The 19,604-nt window shown below is 40.5% G+C and overlaps 1 protein-coding gene across 13 annotated transcripts in view; it reads right to left on the reverse strand.

Annotated features, from left to right (window-relative positions):
• The window catches only part of ECT2L (epithelial cell transforming 2 like), a 103,482-nt gene that overhangs the window by 8,700 nt on the left and 75,178 nt on the right, over window positions 1–19,604 (reverse strand). For 8 of the 13 annotated variants that reach the window (XM_079148029.1, XM_079148026.1, XM_079148030.1 and 5 more), the window contains 8 exons: window positions 19,206–19,328; window positions 16,019–16,105; window positions 5,671–5,885; window positions 4,565–4,712; window positions 3,370–3,443; window positions 3,119–3,275; window positions 2,392–2,457; window positions 996–1,084 (listed from right to left, as the gene is read on the reverse strand). In XM_079148029.1, coding sequence (XP_079004155.1) covers window positions 996–1,084; window positions 2,392–2,457; window positions 3,119–3,275; window positions 3,370–3,443; window positions 4,565–4,712; window positions 5,671–5,885; window positions 16,019–16,105; window positions 19,206–19,328 — 959 coding nt within the window. Of the gene's footprint in view, window positions 1–995; window positions 2,237–2,354; window positions 2,458–3,118; window positions 3,276–3,369; window positions 3,444–4,564; window positions 4,713–5,670; window positions 5,886–16,018; window positions 16,106–19,205; window positions 19,329–19,604 lie in introns of those variants that run through there. The other 5 variants (XM_079148032.1, XM_079148025.1, XM_079148035.1 and 2 more) reach the window with 5 other exon arrangements.

The raw sequence follows: 19,604 nt of genomic DNA on the forward strand, positions 1-19,604 counted from the left end.
ATTGTATAATTTTATTTTCCTTGAAGATCTGCTCAAGGTGGAGATAGAGGTAAATATTTCTTCCATCCACACCACGGCTCTCTGCCTTTGGGAACTAGTTGCTGAAATATTCATTGAAAGAAATAAATCAGTTTTACACCTAGGATCATTTGGTCACTTGGGTCCTCTCAGTAGGAAAGTGACCAACCTTGGGAAGTTCTGTTTCAATATGCGTTAGGTCATTATCTTTGCTATTAATACTGAAAAATAGGTTGATAGTTTTCTAAAGCAGAGATAAACAAACTATAGCCCATTATCTGTTTTTGTAAATAAAGTTTTATTGGTTCAAAGCCATACTTATCCACTTAAATATTGTATTGCTTATGAATAGTGTATTATTTGTTTTGTATTACATCATTTATTTTAGAGTTTTTGCTACAGTGGCAAAGGTAGGTCATGGTCACAAGAGAACATTCAGCCAGCAAATCCTAAATATTTACTCTCTCAGGAAAAAAAATTGTCCATCTTGTTCTAATGGAGGAATGGAACACTAATTTATGGACATTGGCATTCTTCCATCTTTTATTCTTACACTATTCTGAGCACTGTGCAAACTAGATGTGGTGAAGTCACTCAACAACTATCTGAGGATAATAAGCTGGTCCCCTCTTTTTTATAGTTGAGCAGATCATTGGTGTGCAATCCACAACACTTGAATCTTCTCTCAGTAGGAGAGTGACCAACTTCAAGAAGTTCTGCTTCTACAGAGTTTGTGGTCTTGGTAGAGACAATTTATTTTCTCCCATCTGCCCAAGAGCTATCTGGAATGTGAGTAAGCAAGGTGATAAAGTACCTTGCACTACCTCAGAGGGGGTGTGTGTAACTTCTTAATTGAATGCAACATTGGTCATACACCTGTAGTATGTAGACAGTACTGAATGCCACAGATATGAGATGAATAACATCTACCAGCCCTTACGGCCTTCACAGCCTTAGGGAGGTTAACTGCTGCTTACCTTAAAGAGAAACTTATCTCCTCATCATGGCAGTGGAGTTGTACTACATCTTGGACCCTAATCAGGTATCTGTTCATTTCTAATAGAATCTATAAAGTCAAAAATCAGAAGCATGTATAAACAGTTTTAAACAAATACTACCCCTGCAGAACCATTTGATATCCCAGAACATGCAAGTATTGATCAGAACTTGGATCAGTTTTGAAAAAGTGAATGTTTTCATTGTTTATAAAATGGACTTTCTTTAGAAAGACCACAACTGACAATAAAAACTTATTTGGGGATGTTGTCAAAGTTTTAAACCTACCAAATTATTTTTTGTAAACAATTTTATAGTGTCAAAAACAAAATGGAAGAGAGGGATTAAAAAAAATATTAAGGAACCAAATGAATTGGTACAAATTAAGATGTCAGGCCTTCATATTGATCTCTTGATTATGAGGATAATATCTTGGTACAGTGTACAAGTGAATCAGAGATGAAGTTCTAGAGACCCTCTGACTTCCAAAAATTTAAACTTTTGCTGTTCAACTAACTCTTCTCTTTCCATGCAGATTGAAATTATGACAAAAACTCCATTTGCTCCCCCAATTTGACCAAATAAAAATTTCTCCAACCCATTGCTACTTAACTCATTCACATAGGGAGCTCCTACTGAGCACCAGACACCAGGAGACAAGTGAGTCAGTTCCCACATGGTGGAGCTCCCAGCTGTATAAATAGAGGGTCCCAGTAACATATGACAGGGATGTTCTGGGGCTGTGAAAGGAGGAAGCAGCTCACAGCTGGAAATGTCAGGGAAACTGCATGGAGAAGAGAATGACTGACCTTGGTATATAAAGAATGAATAGCGTTTATCCAGTAGACCAGGAAAGGAAGGCAGTTTCAGAGAAGAATTTCTACAAAGAACAAATGCAGGACAAATGAAGAAAGGCTACACAACTTGAGAGTGTGATCCTCAGAGGATCCCGGTGTGATCCTCAGGAGGTCAGGGAAGGTAGAGGCCCAGTTGATAGTCAAGGGGTTCACAGGACTCCTGAAATTTTGCAGATATCCTCAGTGTGAAGAGTCCTGCGCCCAGGACTGTGTGCAGGGAGATTAAAAAACGGATAATAAGTGGAAGACATGACCCCTTTCCTCAAAGGGGTTCATGGTCACAGTACCACAAATAAGGTGCCAAGACTGCAGAAAAGTGGTGGGATAGGGCCAAGGCCACGTGTGCCTCTTCTCACGGAGCGTGGCTGCAGATAAGGAAGAGGTGAGATGTGAGAGCTTGCAGTGAGCCCTCAGCAGCAGACATTCCACCCATTAACTGCAGTGGATCTTGATGCCTCGTGCCAAAGGTGAGATTATACTCACGAGCATAAGGAGATAGCAAGTGCATCAGAATACGTACAGGGCACCCCCAGATGAGTCTCTCTATATCTGACAGCTGTTCCTTCATACTGATGTTTTCTTTCATCTAGAAAACAAATTGATTTTAGACCAACTAAAATTGTGACTTTTTTAATCATAAAAAAAGGATTAAATATTTCATGGCACTTGCTACATGGTTTGGTACTGTACTAAAATAAAAACTTCAATTTTTCTGTACCCAGTGTTTTAAAAGGCAAGTAACATGACTATTCATGAAAGCATCCTCAGAGCATGATGTGGTAACAGTTTATGTTCTGCCCAGACTCCTATACAGTAGGCACAATACGATGATGATGTTTACAGTTCAAGAGTACTGTATTCCACAGTGCAGATATACTTCAGAGTACTTGTGATTTCTGTACTTACTGAAGCAGGAAAATCAATAAAAGTGCTTTCAGAATCAAAGGATTATACATATCATTTTTTCTTTTTGTTATCTAGAAAATACAAATTTTAAACTTTGATATTAGTAAAGGTTTTATTGTCATTGTACAATTCTCTGAAAACATTCTGATCCTTGTTGCTTGGCTTAGGATTGATGCCCTTACTGCTCAAAACCACTGAGTACAACTATCGATTTAGTACTGAAAGAACCAAAGACTACAAGAACAACCCAGAAGAGAAGAGATCTCAGGATCTTTTGAGTGAGAGTGCCACAAAAGCAATGTGACATTTGTGAAAGACATAGATACTTATCAGCAACTAACCTGATCTATATAACCTTTGTATTTTTTTATTTGGTCAATTGCAGTGGCCAGGTCCCCACGGTCAACATGTCCTGCAGCAGTGTGAAGCCTCAGAGCATAGAGAAGAGTCAGGTATTCGTCAAATCTCCGAGACGGGAACAAAAGCAGCTCCGGCAGGCTGTTCAAGGCACGGAGAAGGGACCTTGTCTCTGCCTGAAGGTTGGGGAGTACCCCATCCTTGGGACCCAGCTGTGCTCTCCCTCAGAACTCACCTCAGCATTTTGGTAACAATGGTCTTATCATGCCTTTTCAGGAAAGCTCGGAATGCTGGTGTCATTTCTCTGCACTAGAAGGGAAGAATTTATCAAAACCTTGCTGTGTGAGACAGCTGCAAAGCCCCGTGTTCCACCTAGTGACAACCTCTCTATATATTCCAAGTACTAATGGTGCCATCAGTGTCTCCTAATCAATTAAGCAGAATGTCTTAATTATATCCTAGACCCAACCCTAGCCATTGAACTTAATCGGTGAGAAAAATGGTAGCAGATTTTGCAATAGGCCTATATTAGAACTAGGACAAATTGACATTATTGAGTTAACTTCTTTGAGCCTCAGCTTCCTCATCTATAAAATGGATCTCACACCTAACTTATGGTGAGAGGGAAAATCCTTTCAATAAAGTACGTGCCATGTGGTAGATGTTATTTCATTGCAGTAAGAACTTGACTAGTAATGATAGCTACCTTTAATACTGCTATTAATCATGTTTTCCATAATATTATAAAAGCATTCCACTATATTTAATATGTTTTTAAATATATTAATTCATCTCCATTATTGCACCAATGAACTTACCTTCTTCTACCCAATAGGTATGTGTCTAAACGATGTCATTAGTGCTAATTTCTAAAAATTGCTGATCTCAATAATTACAGCTAACAAATATTTTGTATGCATATAAAACACACTATGCTAGTGGAGTAGGTCTCATTATTAACCATAACTATAAAAATTTTGGTATCAGTTTGTTTCTGATAACATGTCTTGGCCCCAATTCTTGTCTTCAGGGTCAGATCCCTGAGATTGCTTTATTCAAGTATACTTTTATTCAAAGAACTGAGCTCATCAGAGCCATATGGGATTGGGCTGGCAGAGTGAATTCAGAGGTCACACAGTCTTGTTTCTACCTAATTGTTGAACATTCTCCTGTAACTGAGCCACAGGGTAGCCAGGGAAGATGCAAATGGCATGTGTAGAGGATTAGTCCAGTTCAGTCAGTTCCTAGATGTTGCTGTGTGTAAAGCACTGTCCTAGCTCTACATCAGGGTTCCTGTCCTCAGAGAGCTCACAGGACAGGCGGGGAGACCTAGGAGTGAAGGGTGGAATAGCAGCTCTTCCTGTTGACTCTGGGTCTTTGGATTGCTCAGGAGATCTAATCAAAGGATGGATGGTGAGTAGACCATTTACCTTCTCAATGGTTTTCAGAACAACAGGGTAATTGTTGAAGAAATTGGTGTATGTGTTCAACTGGTCTCCAAACTTTATGAATATTTCCCCAACACAATGGATTGAGCTCCATTCCTGTACTCTGTCTCTCAGGTTTTCTAGAAACTGCCTGCAACATGAGAAACGTGTAATTGTGAATATGAGCCCATGATAGCTTGCAGACTTAATTGTTGTTAGTGTAGAGTTTTGCAGTCTAGTCTTTTATGATAGTGCTTGATTTTGATCAAGACCTTTTTTCTTAGCATAGAGCAGAGGAGATCTGATGGGACAGGGGTAGAGGTAAGTGGGTAAGGGGGGGTAGGCAGAATGTGGAGGATCCCCTCTTCATCCTAATTCCTAGAGTCAGAACCCAGGCTGGCTTCAATACATCTGCCCCTGAATGTCCCACCCTCGGGGGACAGTGACAGCTTAGCTCCAATCTAAGCACCATATGTCCCTGGGCCTCTAAGGCAGTCTCTTCCAGCTGCCCCAGGTCTTGAAAACTGGCAGAGTCCTAGCTAACCTCTTCCATTTTATGGCAGCAGGGGCCTACAAAGGGTGGGGAACTGGTCCCAAGTTACCTAGAGAGTCACTGTCAGAGCAGCACATGCTCAATTTTCTTTCTTTAAGACAGGTAGAGTTGACCATTCTCTCAGGTTATACACACAAAGCACATGTTATGAAACTGACCTGGCCTTGGGCTCTCTAGGCAAAGTTCCTTATGACCTTGAGGCTGTTAAGTCCTTCTGCTCCTCTCTGTCTGCTCAACTAAGATTTGTTGATTAAGAATGACTCCATCCAGCTCTCTTTCTAGTTGTCTTTTGTGCAAATAGTCTATTGATTACAGAAAGCCCCAGCACTGAACTCCATCCTTGCATGTGGCCTGGACCTGGGCAGGGGGTGGCCCCAGGAACGATCACTTCCAGTCACAGCCCAGTGAGTGATGTGCTGAGAAGCCCTCTTCTCTGCAAGATGATTAGTGTACACAGGAGGAGCAGAGAACGAGCCTCTGTACAGGTCTTGAGACCAAATGTGAGCTCCTCCCACCACCCGTTGAGTGCTTTTAAAAATACATGTTCAGGATTTACCTGTTGAGACTTAAAATCTGCAGAATATCGGAGAAAATGATCTGGATATTTGCAGCACTCAGAATCGCTCTGTTTGATGCCAGTGCTGCTCTCAGTGGTCTCACATAAACATCCCGCACGATTTCCAGCATCTGCACGTACTTTCTCTCGCTCTGTAAGAGTTCCCTGACAGCACTAGTTCGCTTATCTGCTGAGTCCCTCTGCAGCTTTCTCTCCTGCAGAAAGGCATTAAGAACTCAGGAAAAGCATCATGACTCCAGTCCTCAAAAAGCCCCAGGAGGAGGCCACGACTAAGAACAATGACCATCCTAATTGTTTCTGTGGAGTGGTTTACGATTGAGAGACTACACTGTTTAATGAACGAAGGAAAGTCCACAGGGAACCACGGGGTTTGTCGGATTCCAATTTGACAGGCACCTCTGCTCAGTCCCACCTAGAGGCTGAAGCTGCAGCCCATGGGAGGTGTCTCCTAAAAAGGGAAACTGCCCTTCTCCAGAGGGAGAGCCGTTCTCACAGGACAAGAGCACTTCCTCAACTGGAAGATGCCACCGGGCTCCACCACTCCAGCAGTGCAGTTCTCCCTGTTCTCTCAGCTTCCACTGCCCATTGTTTTATTAAGCGCAAAGTAACTGGGGGATGTACACATGCTTCCTCCTCCTCCTCCTTCTCCCCCTCCTTTTCCCCCTCCTCTTATTCCTCCTGCTCCTTCTTCTTTTTTATTATATTGGCAAAGATACAGTTTTTTTGTTTTGTTTTGTTTTGTTTTGTTTTGTTTTGCAGTACTGGGGATGGAATGGTACGTTTTGATTGACATCAAGTAGAGATGGAATGGAAGAAAAACCCCTTTCTCCTTGAGCGGCATATTCCTTCAGCTCTCACCTTTATGTTCCAGGAAGTTATTTTGCTCTTACTGTTTTAACAAAACAAAACAAGAAACTGTGGTATATATACATGATGGAATATTATTCAGCCATAAAGAAGAATAATATGATGGCATTTGCAGATAAATGGATGGAATTGGAGAATATCATGCTAAGTGAAAAAAGCCAATCCCAAAGAACTAAAGGCTGAATGTTTTCCCTAATAAGTGGATGATGATATATAATGGGGGAGGGGGTTGAGGGTGAGAGAAGAATAGAGGAACTTTAGATTACGTAAAGGGAAATGAGGGGGGTATAAAAAATGGTGGAATGAGATAGACATGATTCCCTATGTACATGTATGATTACACAAATAGTATGAATCTATATCATGCACAACCATAGAAATGAAATGATGTACCCCATTTGTGTACAATGAATCAAAATGCAGTCTATAAAAAAATTTAAAATTTTTTTTAAAATAAGGTTAAAAGTAAAATTCTAGGTTGTAGTGAAGACTAAAAGACTTAAAAATAAACACAAATGTAACCATTAATGTTATTTACCACTAAAGCATAAAGCTGACAAATTCATAAAGTCCATTTGATACATTAAATATACGATGTATTTGTATGACATGTATGTATGATACACAGACACATATCTCAGATTAAAATTCCTTGATATTAAAAAAAATCCTTGTGTACCTTGTTCTAGTGAACAATTTTAACGTTTTTCATTTATTGTTGTAAAACCAAGAACTATTTTGTACCTTTTTATTTCCTACATAACTCTTATATGTAGGACAATCTATCTTACAGTAGGTATAAATTACTCTTAAAAATGAATACTAAATAGTTCATTGATTATGGTTTAAACAAGCTTCTTGTTTAAAACAAAAAACAAATTATGACAATATGAAGTGTAATGCTATGTGGTCTTCACCAAGATGAGTCAATCATAATTTCAAGAACTAAAACTGAAATGTATAAAGTAGTTTAAAATTAAAATGAGAAAACTCTCTTACTTTGAAATACTATTAAAAACACTGCTCTGCCAGGCATGGTGGAGCACCTTTAATTCCAGTGGCTCCAGAGGCTGAGGCAGGAGGATCACAGGTTTGAGGCCAGCCTCAGCAATTTAGCAAAGCCCTAAGCAATATAGTGAGAACCTGCCTCAGTAAAAATTTGTTAAAAAAAAAAAAGAAAGGCTGTGAATGAGGCTTAGTGGTTAAGCACCCCTGGGTTCAATCCCTGGTACCAAAACAAACAAACAAAAAGCACTGCCCTTGGTTACTTAAGTTTCATGTTTCAAACACGTGGTCTGTGTGTAATGTCTCTTTAGATATACCGAATAAGCTGAAAATACATCTGCATCACAGTTGGCAGTTGGTTTGCAACCTGTGTTATGTTTTTGTGTGCATTTACTTATCTATATATTTTTACATACTGAAGTTATCCAGCATTTGCAATCATTTTGGCTTAAAGTTTCAACTGCCAAACCTGTTGTTGTCTTAAAGCTGTCGTCAGATGTTTTTCCCATTGGTCTTCTTTTGTTTTTTTCTTCCCAGTTTTCTGGACTTAGGGAAGTCTTTAACTTTCCTAACTCTAGTTCTTCATCTTTAAAAATGTGGCTACTAACATCTACTCTACAGGCTTTTGAAAATGAAATATGATAATGAATGGGGACATGTGTTGAAGAATGCAAAACGATATGTACACGCCACATATCCAGCAGGACAGGACCTCTGTGTGGTGTGACTTCTGTCATGCATTCTGTCTGTTTTACCCCAAGGACAGAGCCCTAAACAGTATATTGATGAGTCAACTTTTGAGGTCAAACCACAAGTTGGTGGGTCAATTAGAAACTGGTTATGTCCATGTATCCATTTGTTTAAATGACATCTGTTATGGTTTAGATATGAAGTGTCCCCAAGAAGTTCAAGAGACAATGCAAGAATGGTCAGGGGGGAGGTTTCAAGATGGCGGCCTAGAGGGTGGCTGCATTTCATGTTGCTCCAGGACTCAGGATTCAAAAGAGGAGATATTGAGACGCTTGGGACCAACTCAAAGCAGCCGGGTGACTCTCACCCCCTGGGGAGGCATCCCGGATGGGACGGTGGTCCCGGAATGCAGGAAACTTTGTGAAGTAGAACTGCCGGCGAGACGCCCCTCCCCCCGCTGGAGCAGTGAACGCGGACAACTGGGAGCGCCGTAAAGGAGGCCGCTCGGCACAGCGCTGGGACTCGGAGCAACCACTGGGGCTCCGGCGACTGCCCAGGGGAGGAGTAGCGAGGAGAGCTGTGTAGACTCAGGACACCGGGGCCTGCCCTGAGGAGGACGAGGAGGAGCGTGGCCACTTGGATTCGGAGTGACTGCACCAGAGCTACAGGCGGTTGCCAGAGGAGAAGCCGCGCGGCGAGCTGTTTGGACTCAGGGCGACGCTTCTGAACCCCGGGGCCTGCCCTGAGGACGAGGAGGAGGAAGAGGAGCGCGGCCGCTTGGATTCGGGGTGACTACACCAGAGCTACAGTGCATTAGCGCTCCAGGCGGCTGCTCAGAGGAGAAGGCGAGTGGTGAGTTGTTTGGACTTAAAGTGACAGCTCCTGAACACAGGGGGGCTGCCTGGAGGAGAAGCGTGGTGGGACGCTTGGTCTTGAGTGGCCGCACCAGAGCTCCGGGCGGTTGCCCAGAGAACCCGTGCTGCGGGTCACATGGACTCAAAGCCACTCAGAGCGACTGCTCCTGAACACCCCGGGGGTTATCTGGAGAAGGAGGAGGAACGGGGAGGGTCACTTCGACTCGGAGTGATTGATTGCCCAGGACTACGGGTGGTTGGTGGAGGTGGAGGCACGCAGTGAGTTTCTTGGACTCCTAGAGACCGCACCGGCATACTGGGCAGCTGTCTGGAGGAAGAGGCGTGTGGCGGGTCTCTGGGATTCAGAGCGATTGTACAGGGCCCCAGGTGGCTGCTCAGAGGAGGGGCCGCATAGCCAGGCGATTAGGTGCAGAGCAGGGTCCCAGGATCTAGGAGGCTTCTTGGTGGAAGAGCCGCACAGAGACAGGCTTAGGGCGGAGCGAAGGTTCCAGGCCTGCAGGCAGATTCTCTGAGGAAGGGCAGCCTAAGGAGAGTCATCTGCAAAGGGTGAGGCTCCCAGGCCCAGGAGGTAGGGCCGGGCCCCTGGAAACTTTGCAGAGGAAGGCAGCCCAGCCCAGGCGGTAGCTGTAAATTGAGGGGAACCTCTAGGAGGGTACTGACCAGCGAGACCTCCCCACCGGGTGAGTCTTCCCTGCTGGGTGAGGTTTCCCCACAAGGACGGTAAAACCAGAGACTCAGGCCCAAACAGGCCTTGCCTCAGCCCGCAGGCTAGGTCCCCTTTGGATGACCATTGGTCAACAAGTGGAGGCACCTCTGCCCACTAGCAGGGATTATACCCCACCTGAAGGCCACCACTCCTAGAGAGGCAGCTTCCTTGTGGAACACCGCATTATCAACTTCCTCCAAGACTTCAGCCTACTGAAGGCTAAGGGGGGATATATATAGAAATCTTCAGGGACATTGTAAGTCAATAGAGGAAATCTGCAATATCTCAGCGGTCCACTGATACCTGAACAATATGAGAAAACAAGGAAAGAAAATGCTGCAAACAAATCTAGATGTTACATCAATAAAACCCAGTGACAGCATGGCAGAAGAAATGACAGAAAAGGAGTTCAGAATGTACATAATTAAAATGATCAGAGAAGCAAACGATGAGATGAAAGAGCAAATGCACGCACCGAATGATGAGATGAAAGAGCAAATGCAAGCATTGATTGATCGCACCAATCGACAGTTAAAAGAGCAAATACAGGAAGCAAAAGATCATTTCAATAAAGAGTTAGAGATATTGAAAAAAAACCAAACAGAAATCCTTGACATGAAGGAAACAATAAACCAAATTAAGAACTCCATAGAAAGCATATCCTATAGGATAGAACACCTGAAAGACAGAACCTCAGACATTGAAGACAAAATATTTAACCTTGAAAACAAAGTTGAACAAACAGAGAAGATGGTAAGAAATCATGAACAGAATCTACAAGAACTATGGGATATCATGAAAAGGCCAAATTTAAGAATTATTGGGATTGAGGAAGGCCTAGAGAAACAAGCCAAAGGAATGAACAACCTATTCAATGAAATAATATCAGAAAATTTCCCAAATCTGAAGAATGAAATGGAAAATCAAGTTCAAGAGGCTTATAGGACTCCAAATACACAAAATTACAACAGACCCACACCAAGGCACATTATAATGAAAATACCTAACATACAAAATAAAGACAGAATTTTAAAGGATGTGAGAGAAAAGAACCAAATTACATTCAGGGGGAAACCAATATGGATATCAGCAGATTTTTCAATCCAGACCCTAAAAGCTAGAAGGGCCTGGAACAACATTTTTCAAGCCCTGAAAGAAAATGGATGCCAACCAAGAATCTTATACCCAGCAAAACTTACCTTCAAATTTGACGATGAAATAAAATCCTTCCATGATAAACAAAAGCTAAAAGAATTTACAAAAAGAAAGCCAGCATTACAGAACATTCTCAGCAAAATATTCCATGAGGAAGAGATGAAAAACGAAGAAGCAAATCAGCAAAGGGAGGAATTATCCTAAAGGAATTGTCAAATAAAGGAGGAAACAAGTTGTGTCAAACAAATAAATAAATAAAATTTAAAAAATGAACCAAATGACCGGGAAACCAAATCATATCTCTATAATAACCCTGAATGTTAATGGCCTGAATTCATCAATCAAAAGACATAGACTGGCAGATTGGATTAAAAAGAAAGATCCAACAATATGTTGCCTGCAAGAGACTCACCTCATAGAAAAAGATACCCATAGACTAAAGGTGAAAGGATGGGGAAAAACATACCATGCGCATGGACTCAGCAAAAAAGCTGGAGTATCCATCCTCATTTCACATAATGTGGACTTCAAGCCAAAGTTAGTCAGAAGGGATAAAGAAGGTCATTTCATACTGCTTAAGGGAAGCATAAATCAGCAAGATATAACAATCATAAACATCTATGCCCCAAACACTGGCTCATCCATGTATGTCAAACAAATCCTTCTCAATTTCAGAAACCAAATAGACCATAACACAATAATACTAGGTGATTTTAACACGCCTCTCTCACCACTGGACAGATCTTGCACACAAAAATTGAACAAAGAAACCATAGATCTCAATAACACAATCAATAATTTAGACTTAACGGACATTTATAGAATATACCATCCAACCAAGAGCGAATACACTTTCTTCTCAGCAGCACATGGATCCTTCTCTAAAATAGACCATATATTATGCCACAAAGCTAATGTTAGCAAATACAAGAAGATAGAGACACTACCATGTATTCTATCAGATCATAATGGATTGAAGTTAGAAATAAATAAAAGAGTAAAACACAGAAACTATTCCAACATCTGGAGATTAAACAATATGCTATTATATGATGAATGGATAACAGAAGATATTAGGAAGGAAATTAAAAAATTCTTAGAGGTAAATGAGAACAAAGAAACATCATATCAAAATCTCTGGGACACTATGAAAGCAGTACCTAGAGGGAAATTTATTTCATGGAGCGCATTTAATAAAAGAAGTAAAACTCAACAAATAAACGACCTAACACTACAGCTCAAAGCCCTAGAAAAAGAAGAACAGAACAGCACCAAAAGTAGTAGAAGACAGGAAATAGTTAAACTCAGAGCTGAAATCAATGAAATTGAAACAAAAGAAACAATACAAAAAATTGACAAAATAAATAGTTGGTTCTTCGAAAAAATAAACAAAATTGATAAACCTTTAGCCACACTAACAAAGAGAAGACGAGAGAAAACCCAAATCACTAAAATTCGGAATGAACAAGGAAATATCACAACAGACAGGATTGAAATTCAAAACATAATTAGAAGTTATTTTGAAAATCTATACTCCAACAAAATAGAAAATTTTGAAGGCATCAACAGGTTTCTAGAGACATATGAATTGCCTAAACTGAACGAGGAGGACATAAACAATTTAAATAGACCAATTTCAAGTACTGAAATAGAAGAAGTCATCAAAAGCCTACCAACAAAGAAAAGTCCGGGACCAGATGGGTTCTCAGCCGAGTTCTACAAAACCTTTAAAGAAGAGCTCATTCCAATACTTCTCAAAGTATTCCATAAAATAGAAGAGGAGGGAACCCTCCCAAACTCATTCTATGAAGCCAATATCACCCTGATACCTAAACCAGACAGAGACTCATCAAGGAAAGAAAATTTCAGACCAATATCCTTAATGAACATTGATGCAAAAATTCTCAACAAAATTTTAGCAAATCGCATACAAAAACATATTAAAAAGATAGTGCACCATGATCAAGTGGGTTTCATCCCAGGGATGCAAGGTTGGTTCAACATCAGGAAATCAATAAACGTAATTCACCACATTAATAGACTTAAAGTCAAGAATCACATGATTATTTCAATAGATGCAGAAAAAGCATTTGATAAAATACAGCACCCCTTCATGCTCAAAACACTAGAAAAAAAAGGGATAGTGGGAACATTCCTTAACATTGTAAAGGCCATTTATGCTAAGCCCATGGCTAATATCATTCTAAATGGTGAAAAACTGAAAGCATTCCCCCTAAAAACTGCAACAAGGCAGGGATGCCCTCTTTCACCACTTCTATTCAACATCGTTCTTGAGACTCTGGCCAGAGCAATTAGACAAACCGAAGAGATTAAAGGGATACGAATTGGGAGAGAAGAACTCAAACTATCCCTGTTCACTGATGACATGATTATATATTTAGAGGAACCTGGAAATTCCACCAGAAAACTCTTAGAACTCATAAGTGAATTCAGTAAAGTAGCAGGTTACAAGATCAATGCCCATAAATCCAACGCATTTTTATACATAAGTGATGAATCTTCAGAAAGAGAAATTAGGAAAACTACCCCATTCACAATAGCCTCGAAAAAAATAAAATACTTGGGAATCAATCTCACAAAAGAGGTGAAAGACCTCTACAATGAGAACTATACAACACTAAAGAAAGAAATTAAAGAACACCTTAGAAGATGGAAAGATCTTCCATGTTCTTGGATAGGAAGAATTAATATTGTCAAAATGACCATACTACCTAAAGTGCTATACAAATTCAATGCAATTCCAATTAAAATCCCAATGATGTACCTTACAGAAATAGAGCAAGCAATTATGAAATTCATCTGGAAGAATAAGAAACCCAGAATAGCTAAAGCAATCCTTAGCAGGAAGAGTGAAACAGGGGGTATTGCAATACCAGATCTTCAACTCTACTACAAAGCAGTAGTAACAAAAATGGCATGGTATTGGTACCAAAATAGAAAGGTAGATCAATGGTACAGAATAGAGGACACGGACACAAACCCAAATAAATACAATTTTCTCATACTAGACAAAGGGGCCAAAAATATGCAATGGAGAAAAGATAGCCTCTTCAACAAATGGTGCTGGGAGAATTGGAAATCCATATGCAACAGAATGAAACTAAACCCATATCTCTCACCATGCACGAAACTAAACTCAAAATGGATTAAGGACCTCGGAATCAGACCAGAGACCCTGCAGATTATAGAAGAAAAAGTAGGTCCAAATCTTCACCTTGTTGGTCTAGGATCAGACTTCCTTAACAGGACTCCCATAGCACAAGAAATAAAAGCTAGAATCAACCACTGGGATAGATTCAAACTAAAAAGCTTTCTCTCAGCAAAGGAAACTATCAGCAATGCGAAGAAAGAGCCTACAGAATGGGAGAATATCTTTGCCAATCATACTTCAGATAGAGCACTAATCTCCAGAATCTATAAAGAACTCAAATAACTCTACTCCAAGAATTCAAATAATCCAGTTGACAAATGGGCCAAGGAAATGAATAGACACTTCACAGAAGAAGATCTACAAGCAATCAACAAACATATGGAAAAATGTTCAACATCTCTAGTAATAAGAGAAATGCAAATCAAAACCACCCTAAGATTCCATCTCACCCCAATTAGAATGGCGATTATCAAGAATACGAGCAACAACAGGTGTTGGCGAGGATGTGGGGAGAAAGGTACACTCATACATTGCTGGTGGGGCTGCAAATTAGTGCAGCCACTCTGGAAAGCAGTGTGGAGATTCCTTAGAAAACTTGGAATGGACCCTCCATTTGACCCAGCTATCCCACTCCTTGGCCTATACCCAAAGGACTTAAAATCAGCATACTACAGAGACACAGCCACATCAATGTTCATAGCTGCTCAATTCACAATAGCCAGACTGTGGAACCAACCTAGATGCCCTTCAATTGATGAGTGGATAAAGAAACTGTGGTATATATGTACAATGGAATATTACTCAGCCATAAAGAATGATAAAATTATGGCATTTGCAGGCAAATGGATAAAATTGGAGAATATCATGCTAAGTGAGATAAGCCAATCTCAAAAAGCCAAAGGACGAATGATATCGCTAATAAGTGGAGGATGACACATAATGGGGGGGAGGGAAGGGTTAGTGTTAGGGTTAGAGTTAGGGTTAGGGAGGGGGGCAAGTATGGAGGAAGGAAGTACTGTATAGAGGGTAAAGAGGGGTGGGAGGGTGGGGGGAAGGGAAAAAATAACAGAATGAATCAAACAACATTACTCTATGTAAATTTATGATTACACAAATGGTATGCCTTTACGCCATGTACAAATAGAGAAACAACATGTATCCCATTTGTTTACAATAAAAAAAAAAAAAAGAATGGTCAGGGGTGGGTGATTAGACTGTGAGAGCTGTAAACTAACTGGTGGATTAATTAACTGGGTGGTCACTTTAGGCAGGTAGGGTGTGGCTAGAGAAAGGAGGTCACTGAGAACATGCCTTTAAAATTAATATTTTGTCCCTGATGAGTGGAGCCTTCTCGCTGCTTCCTGGTTTCCATGTTCTAAGCTGCTTTCCTCCACCAGGTCCTTCTGCCATGATGTTTCACCTCCTCTCAGACCCAGAGCTATGTAGTAGGCCAACCATGGACTTGAACCTCTGAGACTGTGATCCAAAATGAACTTTTCCTCCTTTAAATTATTCTTGCCATGTCTTTTGGTCACAGTGATGCAAACTGACTAAAACAATAGCCTAGTATTGGAAAATCATGGAGTCACATACAGATTGGTTTTCTCTAAAGATGCTCTTCTACTTATCTTTTTGGCTTAACTTCTTTTCAGTCCAGGGCTTACTTCAAAATAAAAAAGAAGTGATTTACCAGCTGCATTCCCCTCAATTATACATAGTGGGTTTTTCGTTTTTTTGTTTTTTCCTTCATAAGGGAAATTTTCAAGGAAAACAAAGAACTAGTCAGAATAAAGACCGAAACTTCATTGTCAGGAGTAAATCAAATGGGAAATTCACATTATGTTATTATCAGCTTACCAGCTTAAGCAGTACCTCAAAACCCAGATCACTTTTGCCGAAACTTGATTCTGTGTCCTGAGAGTTGTCTTCTACGATGTTTCTTTCCTGAAGGTTAAAGGGAACTTGATTATTTGGAGGTGGACCTTGGGATCTCTGGAAAGGCAATCAGTCCTCTGCCGTAGGAGATCTTGGGAACCTATTTGCCTCCTGCCCCAACCATGACTCCCTCGTGAGAGCCTGACAAATGTAATGCCTGTCTTAACTGAAAATTTATGTTTGAAAAAATATAAAGCCTTTAGCTTCCTTTCAACTGTTTGCTACTGGGGAAACTGAAGTCATTGAGCCTCGTTCCCTGGGAGGCAGGGGAGTATTTTGTCCCTCAGGGGCTCCTTCCTGGCTTAGAGATTGCAGGTATCCTTGGGTAACAAACTTCCGCCTCAGCACTGTTGGCACTTCACAGGTGGGGGTAAGTAGGGTGGCTTACTTTTAAGATGCGAGAAGGAAAAGAACGCAATACTTCATAAAATTCACCCTTTTTTTTCAACTAATGAAAACATGTCATAAACAGCTTGCATACCTTTCCAGACTTGTCTGTTTTCACATTTAAATATGGCTTATTCTTTCTTCACTTTATCTTGTCAATTGTTCTTTTTGTGTCTTCCTTATAAATTAGCACATTAATTTTTTTTTTTTTTAAAACACCCCCTGCTCCAGCCCCAATGCCTGCAGCATCCCAGGGCCCACTCTAGCAAAGAAACTGATGGTCCTATATTTATTTTGAGAAGTCATCATGACTAATGGTTACTATTGTTGCCCTTCCTGGTCAAAACTAACCCTACCAGTGGTGACCCCCTAGTGTTCAGGCAAGAAAAACATCAATTTGTTCCCAAGTTGCTTTTTCTTACTCAGGCAAAAGTGAATTTTTATTTTGCAGCTACAGGGTTCCTTATGGCAGCCTGAAGCCTTTGTGTGGGAGCCCTGGTCCCTGGCCTGCACTCACCCAGCTCTCATTTTATTTTGCATGATGTCCCACCTGAACTTGGCACTTGTCAGAGACTCAGAGAGTCTTTCAGTCATTTCTTTTGTCCTCCCAATGTGTGGTGTCCTGTGGCAGCCTGGTATGTATTTATGCTTCACTGGGGGCTTATGTCCCTGCCACTCCTCTGTGTATGCACAACGGGGCTTTGTTCCACTTCTGGCTCAGCAGCAGCTATTTTTCTTTAAATATTAATTATTCTTTGAGGATAGGAAAATGATTAGGTATAGTAACTTTGAACCAAAAATAACAACTTCTCTCATTTTATATTATACAGTTATAATTATTGGGATTTTAGAGTCTTTTTAAAAATTAATATGTTACCCTTATTTTGTTTTTAGGGATGAATTCAGAGGCAGCAGCAGAGGCAACAAACTTTGCAAATACATAGGAAAATCATTATTTGTGTTGGTGGGCCTCTTCCTTGGCTCTCTCCAGGACATATAGGGACTACCACAAGAAATAAGTTCACAGGGCTGGACTTCGATCATATGGCAGGAATTTTCCTCTAGGATAGAGCACAAGCAGGCACTGCGGTTTCCAGGGTCATTCTAGACTTGGCTAATGTTTTTCCCAGAAGACACTGCTGCCTGTCACAGGGGCCAGGAATAGTTGTGGAAATGACAAGTAGAATTCAGGAATAACTATGATTCTAGCTGTATGAGCATCACCATGGTTATATCTTGTCAGGTAAACACTACAGGTGCACAAGAACCAGGAGTAACTGCTGACTGGACATCAAGATGATAGTGGATAGAGAGATGGATAGATAGATAATAGGTTGGTGACAGAATAGATAGATGAAATAGGTGAATGATAGGTAGATAGAAGAAAAAAAGAAAGGAGGGAAGGAAAAGAAAGACATGTGGAGTCCAGAATTTCACAGACAAGCCCTCTTACACAGGACATAGGGGAGGGTCTTGAGAACAATCATCTTGGAGAAGCTACTATTTCTATTCCTATGACTAAGTTTTGGTGCTCTTTGGTAAAAATAGCCAGTTTTAAAATCTGTTAACCACTGCCACTTGCCATCTGCTGTGCTGGTGTCAGCCACTCACAGACTGCGTCTAGCATGGTGCCTAGCACACATTAACTCCTGTAATATTAGGAATCTGAACAGAAAAGAAGGGAGTTGCTTCTGCCTGAGAAGTGGTCCACAAATGTTTCCTGAAAAAAAGACTTCACCTGGGCAGTGGGCAAGCAGGGGTTCATCCTACGAACGGCTTAGAGGTCTCTGAAATGTGTCTATTTATGACTCCTCTCAGGGAGATGCTTGGGGTTGGGAAGAATAAGGAATTTGGGGGGAACAGGTGACTCAATCTCAGTTGGGTGGGTTCCAATAAATGCAGGTCTTTTCCTTTGCTAGGTCAGTCTGGGGCCACTGCCCTGTAATCCTCCATGTCTGCTGGCACTAAGCTATCCTTGAACAAGGCACTAAAACATACTTCTGGAATATCCGGTTAATAAAGCAATAGATGATTCACCTGCTAGGGCAACCCTCAAGTCTATTCCTGCTAACAGTCTAAATGGCAGGTGGTGTTGGGGAACTCAAGCCTTCAGATATCAAAGATAGGTGACACTTCTTTGAACATAAAATGGTTCTAATATGACCTTTTCCTTTACGTAGAAATCAGCTCTGTGAGTGACAATGTGATTCTCAGTGTTTCCTGAATCCTGATTAGTTCATGTAACCAAGTACTGCCAAAAGTATTTTTTCCTAAAGAGGTAGCTTTAAACCTATAATTTTTCCTTTTATAAATACGAATTTCAGCTAAGAAAAATAATTTTCTGGCTAAAAAAAAAAAAAAAAAAAAAAAAAAAAAAAAAAACACAGAAGTGTAAATGAAAAAAAAATTTTTTTAAGTTATCTTAGGACCCAACTACTGAACCCAACAAGACAAAATGCAAATTTCCAGTTTTTTTTATTGTAGTTTTCTCCCACAACCAAATAGGGTCACTCAAGTCTACATGGTACAGTTGAAGTGGCTTAAATGTTTCTCATGCTAGAAAGTCACAAAACACCCTTTTTAATAACACCATGAAAATGAAGTTCTGAGGAGAAATGACAAATTGAAAGTTTTCCAGGAAGAGCAAGCATTGTTACTTGCAAATTTCTTAACCTTATATGCCTAAATCTACAGTGAAAATGGCATCAAAATGCAACTTTACCTTCATGAACAAATCGAGTGTTTCTTTTGGGTCACATTTTGTCAGAATAACATTTCCTTTATCTTTGCTCTTTTCACTACATTTCTTCAGCAGAAAACATGCCAAAAATTCCAGAGGTCTGTCCTGAAAAATGTTCCCACCCCCCAAAAAAATCCAATTTAAAGCATTCATCTGAAATATGGGCAATCCAGGGTACAGCAGAAAAGAGAACACATTTTTAGTAGCATTTTCCGATTTCTACCTAATTAATGTATATGTTCAAAAAATGAGATGATAGAGCAGCAGGGGCAGATGAGACTTCCTAATCGATCTCATTCTGGCTACCGTATATGTTCCTGGTTCTTGACTTTTTGTCACAATGTGGTTAGTCTACCAACGTCTTGTGGAATGGTCTTTCAA

This window comes from Sciurus vulgaris, assembly GCF_902686455.1.
Source record: "Sciurus vulgaris genome assembly, chromosome: 7".
NCBI classification, from domain to species: Eukaryota; Metazoa; Chordata; class Mammalia; order Rodentia; family Sciuridae; genus Sciurus; species Sciurus vulgaris.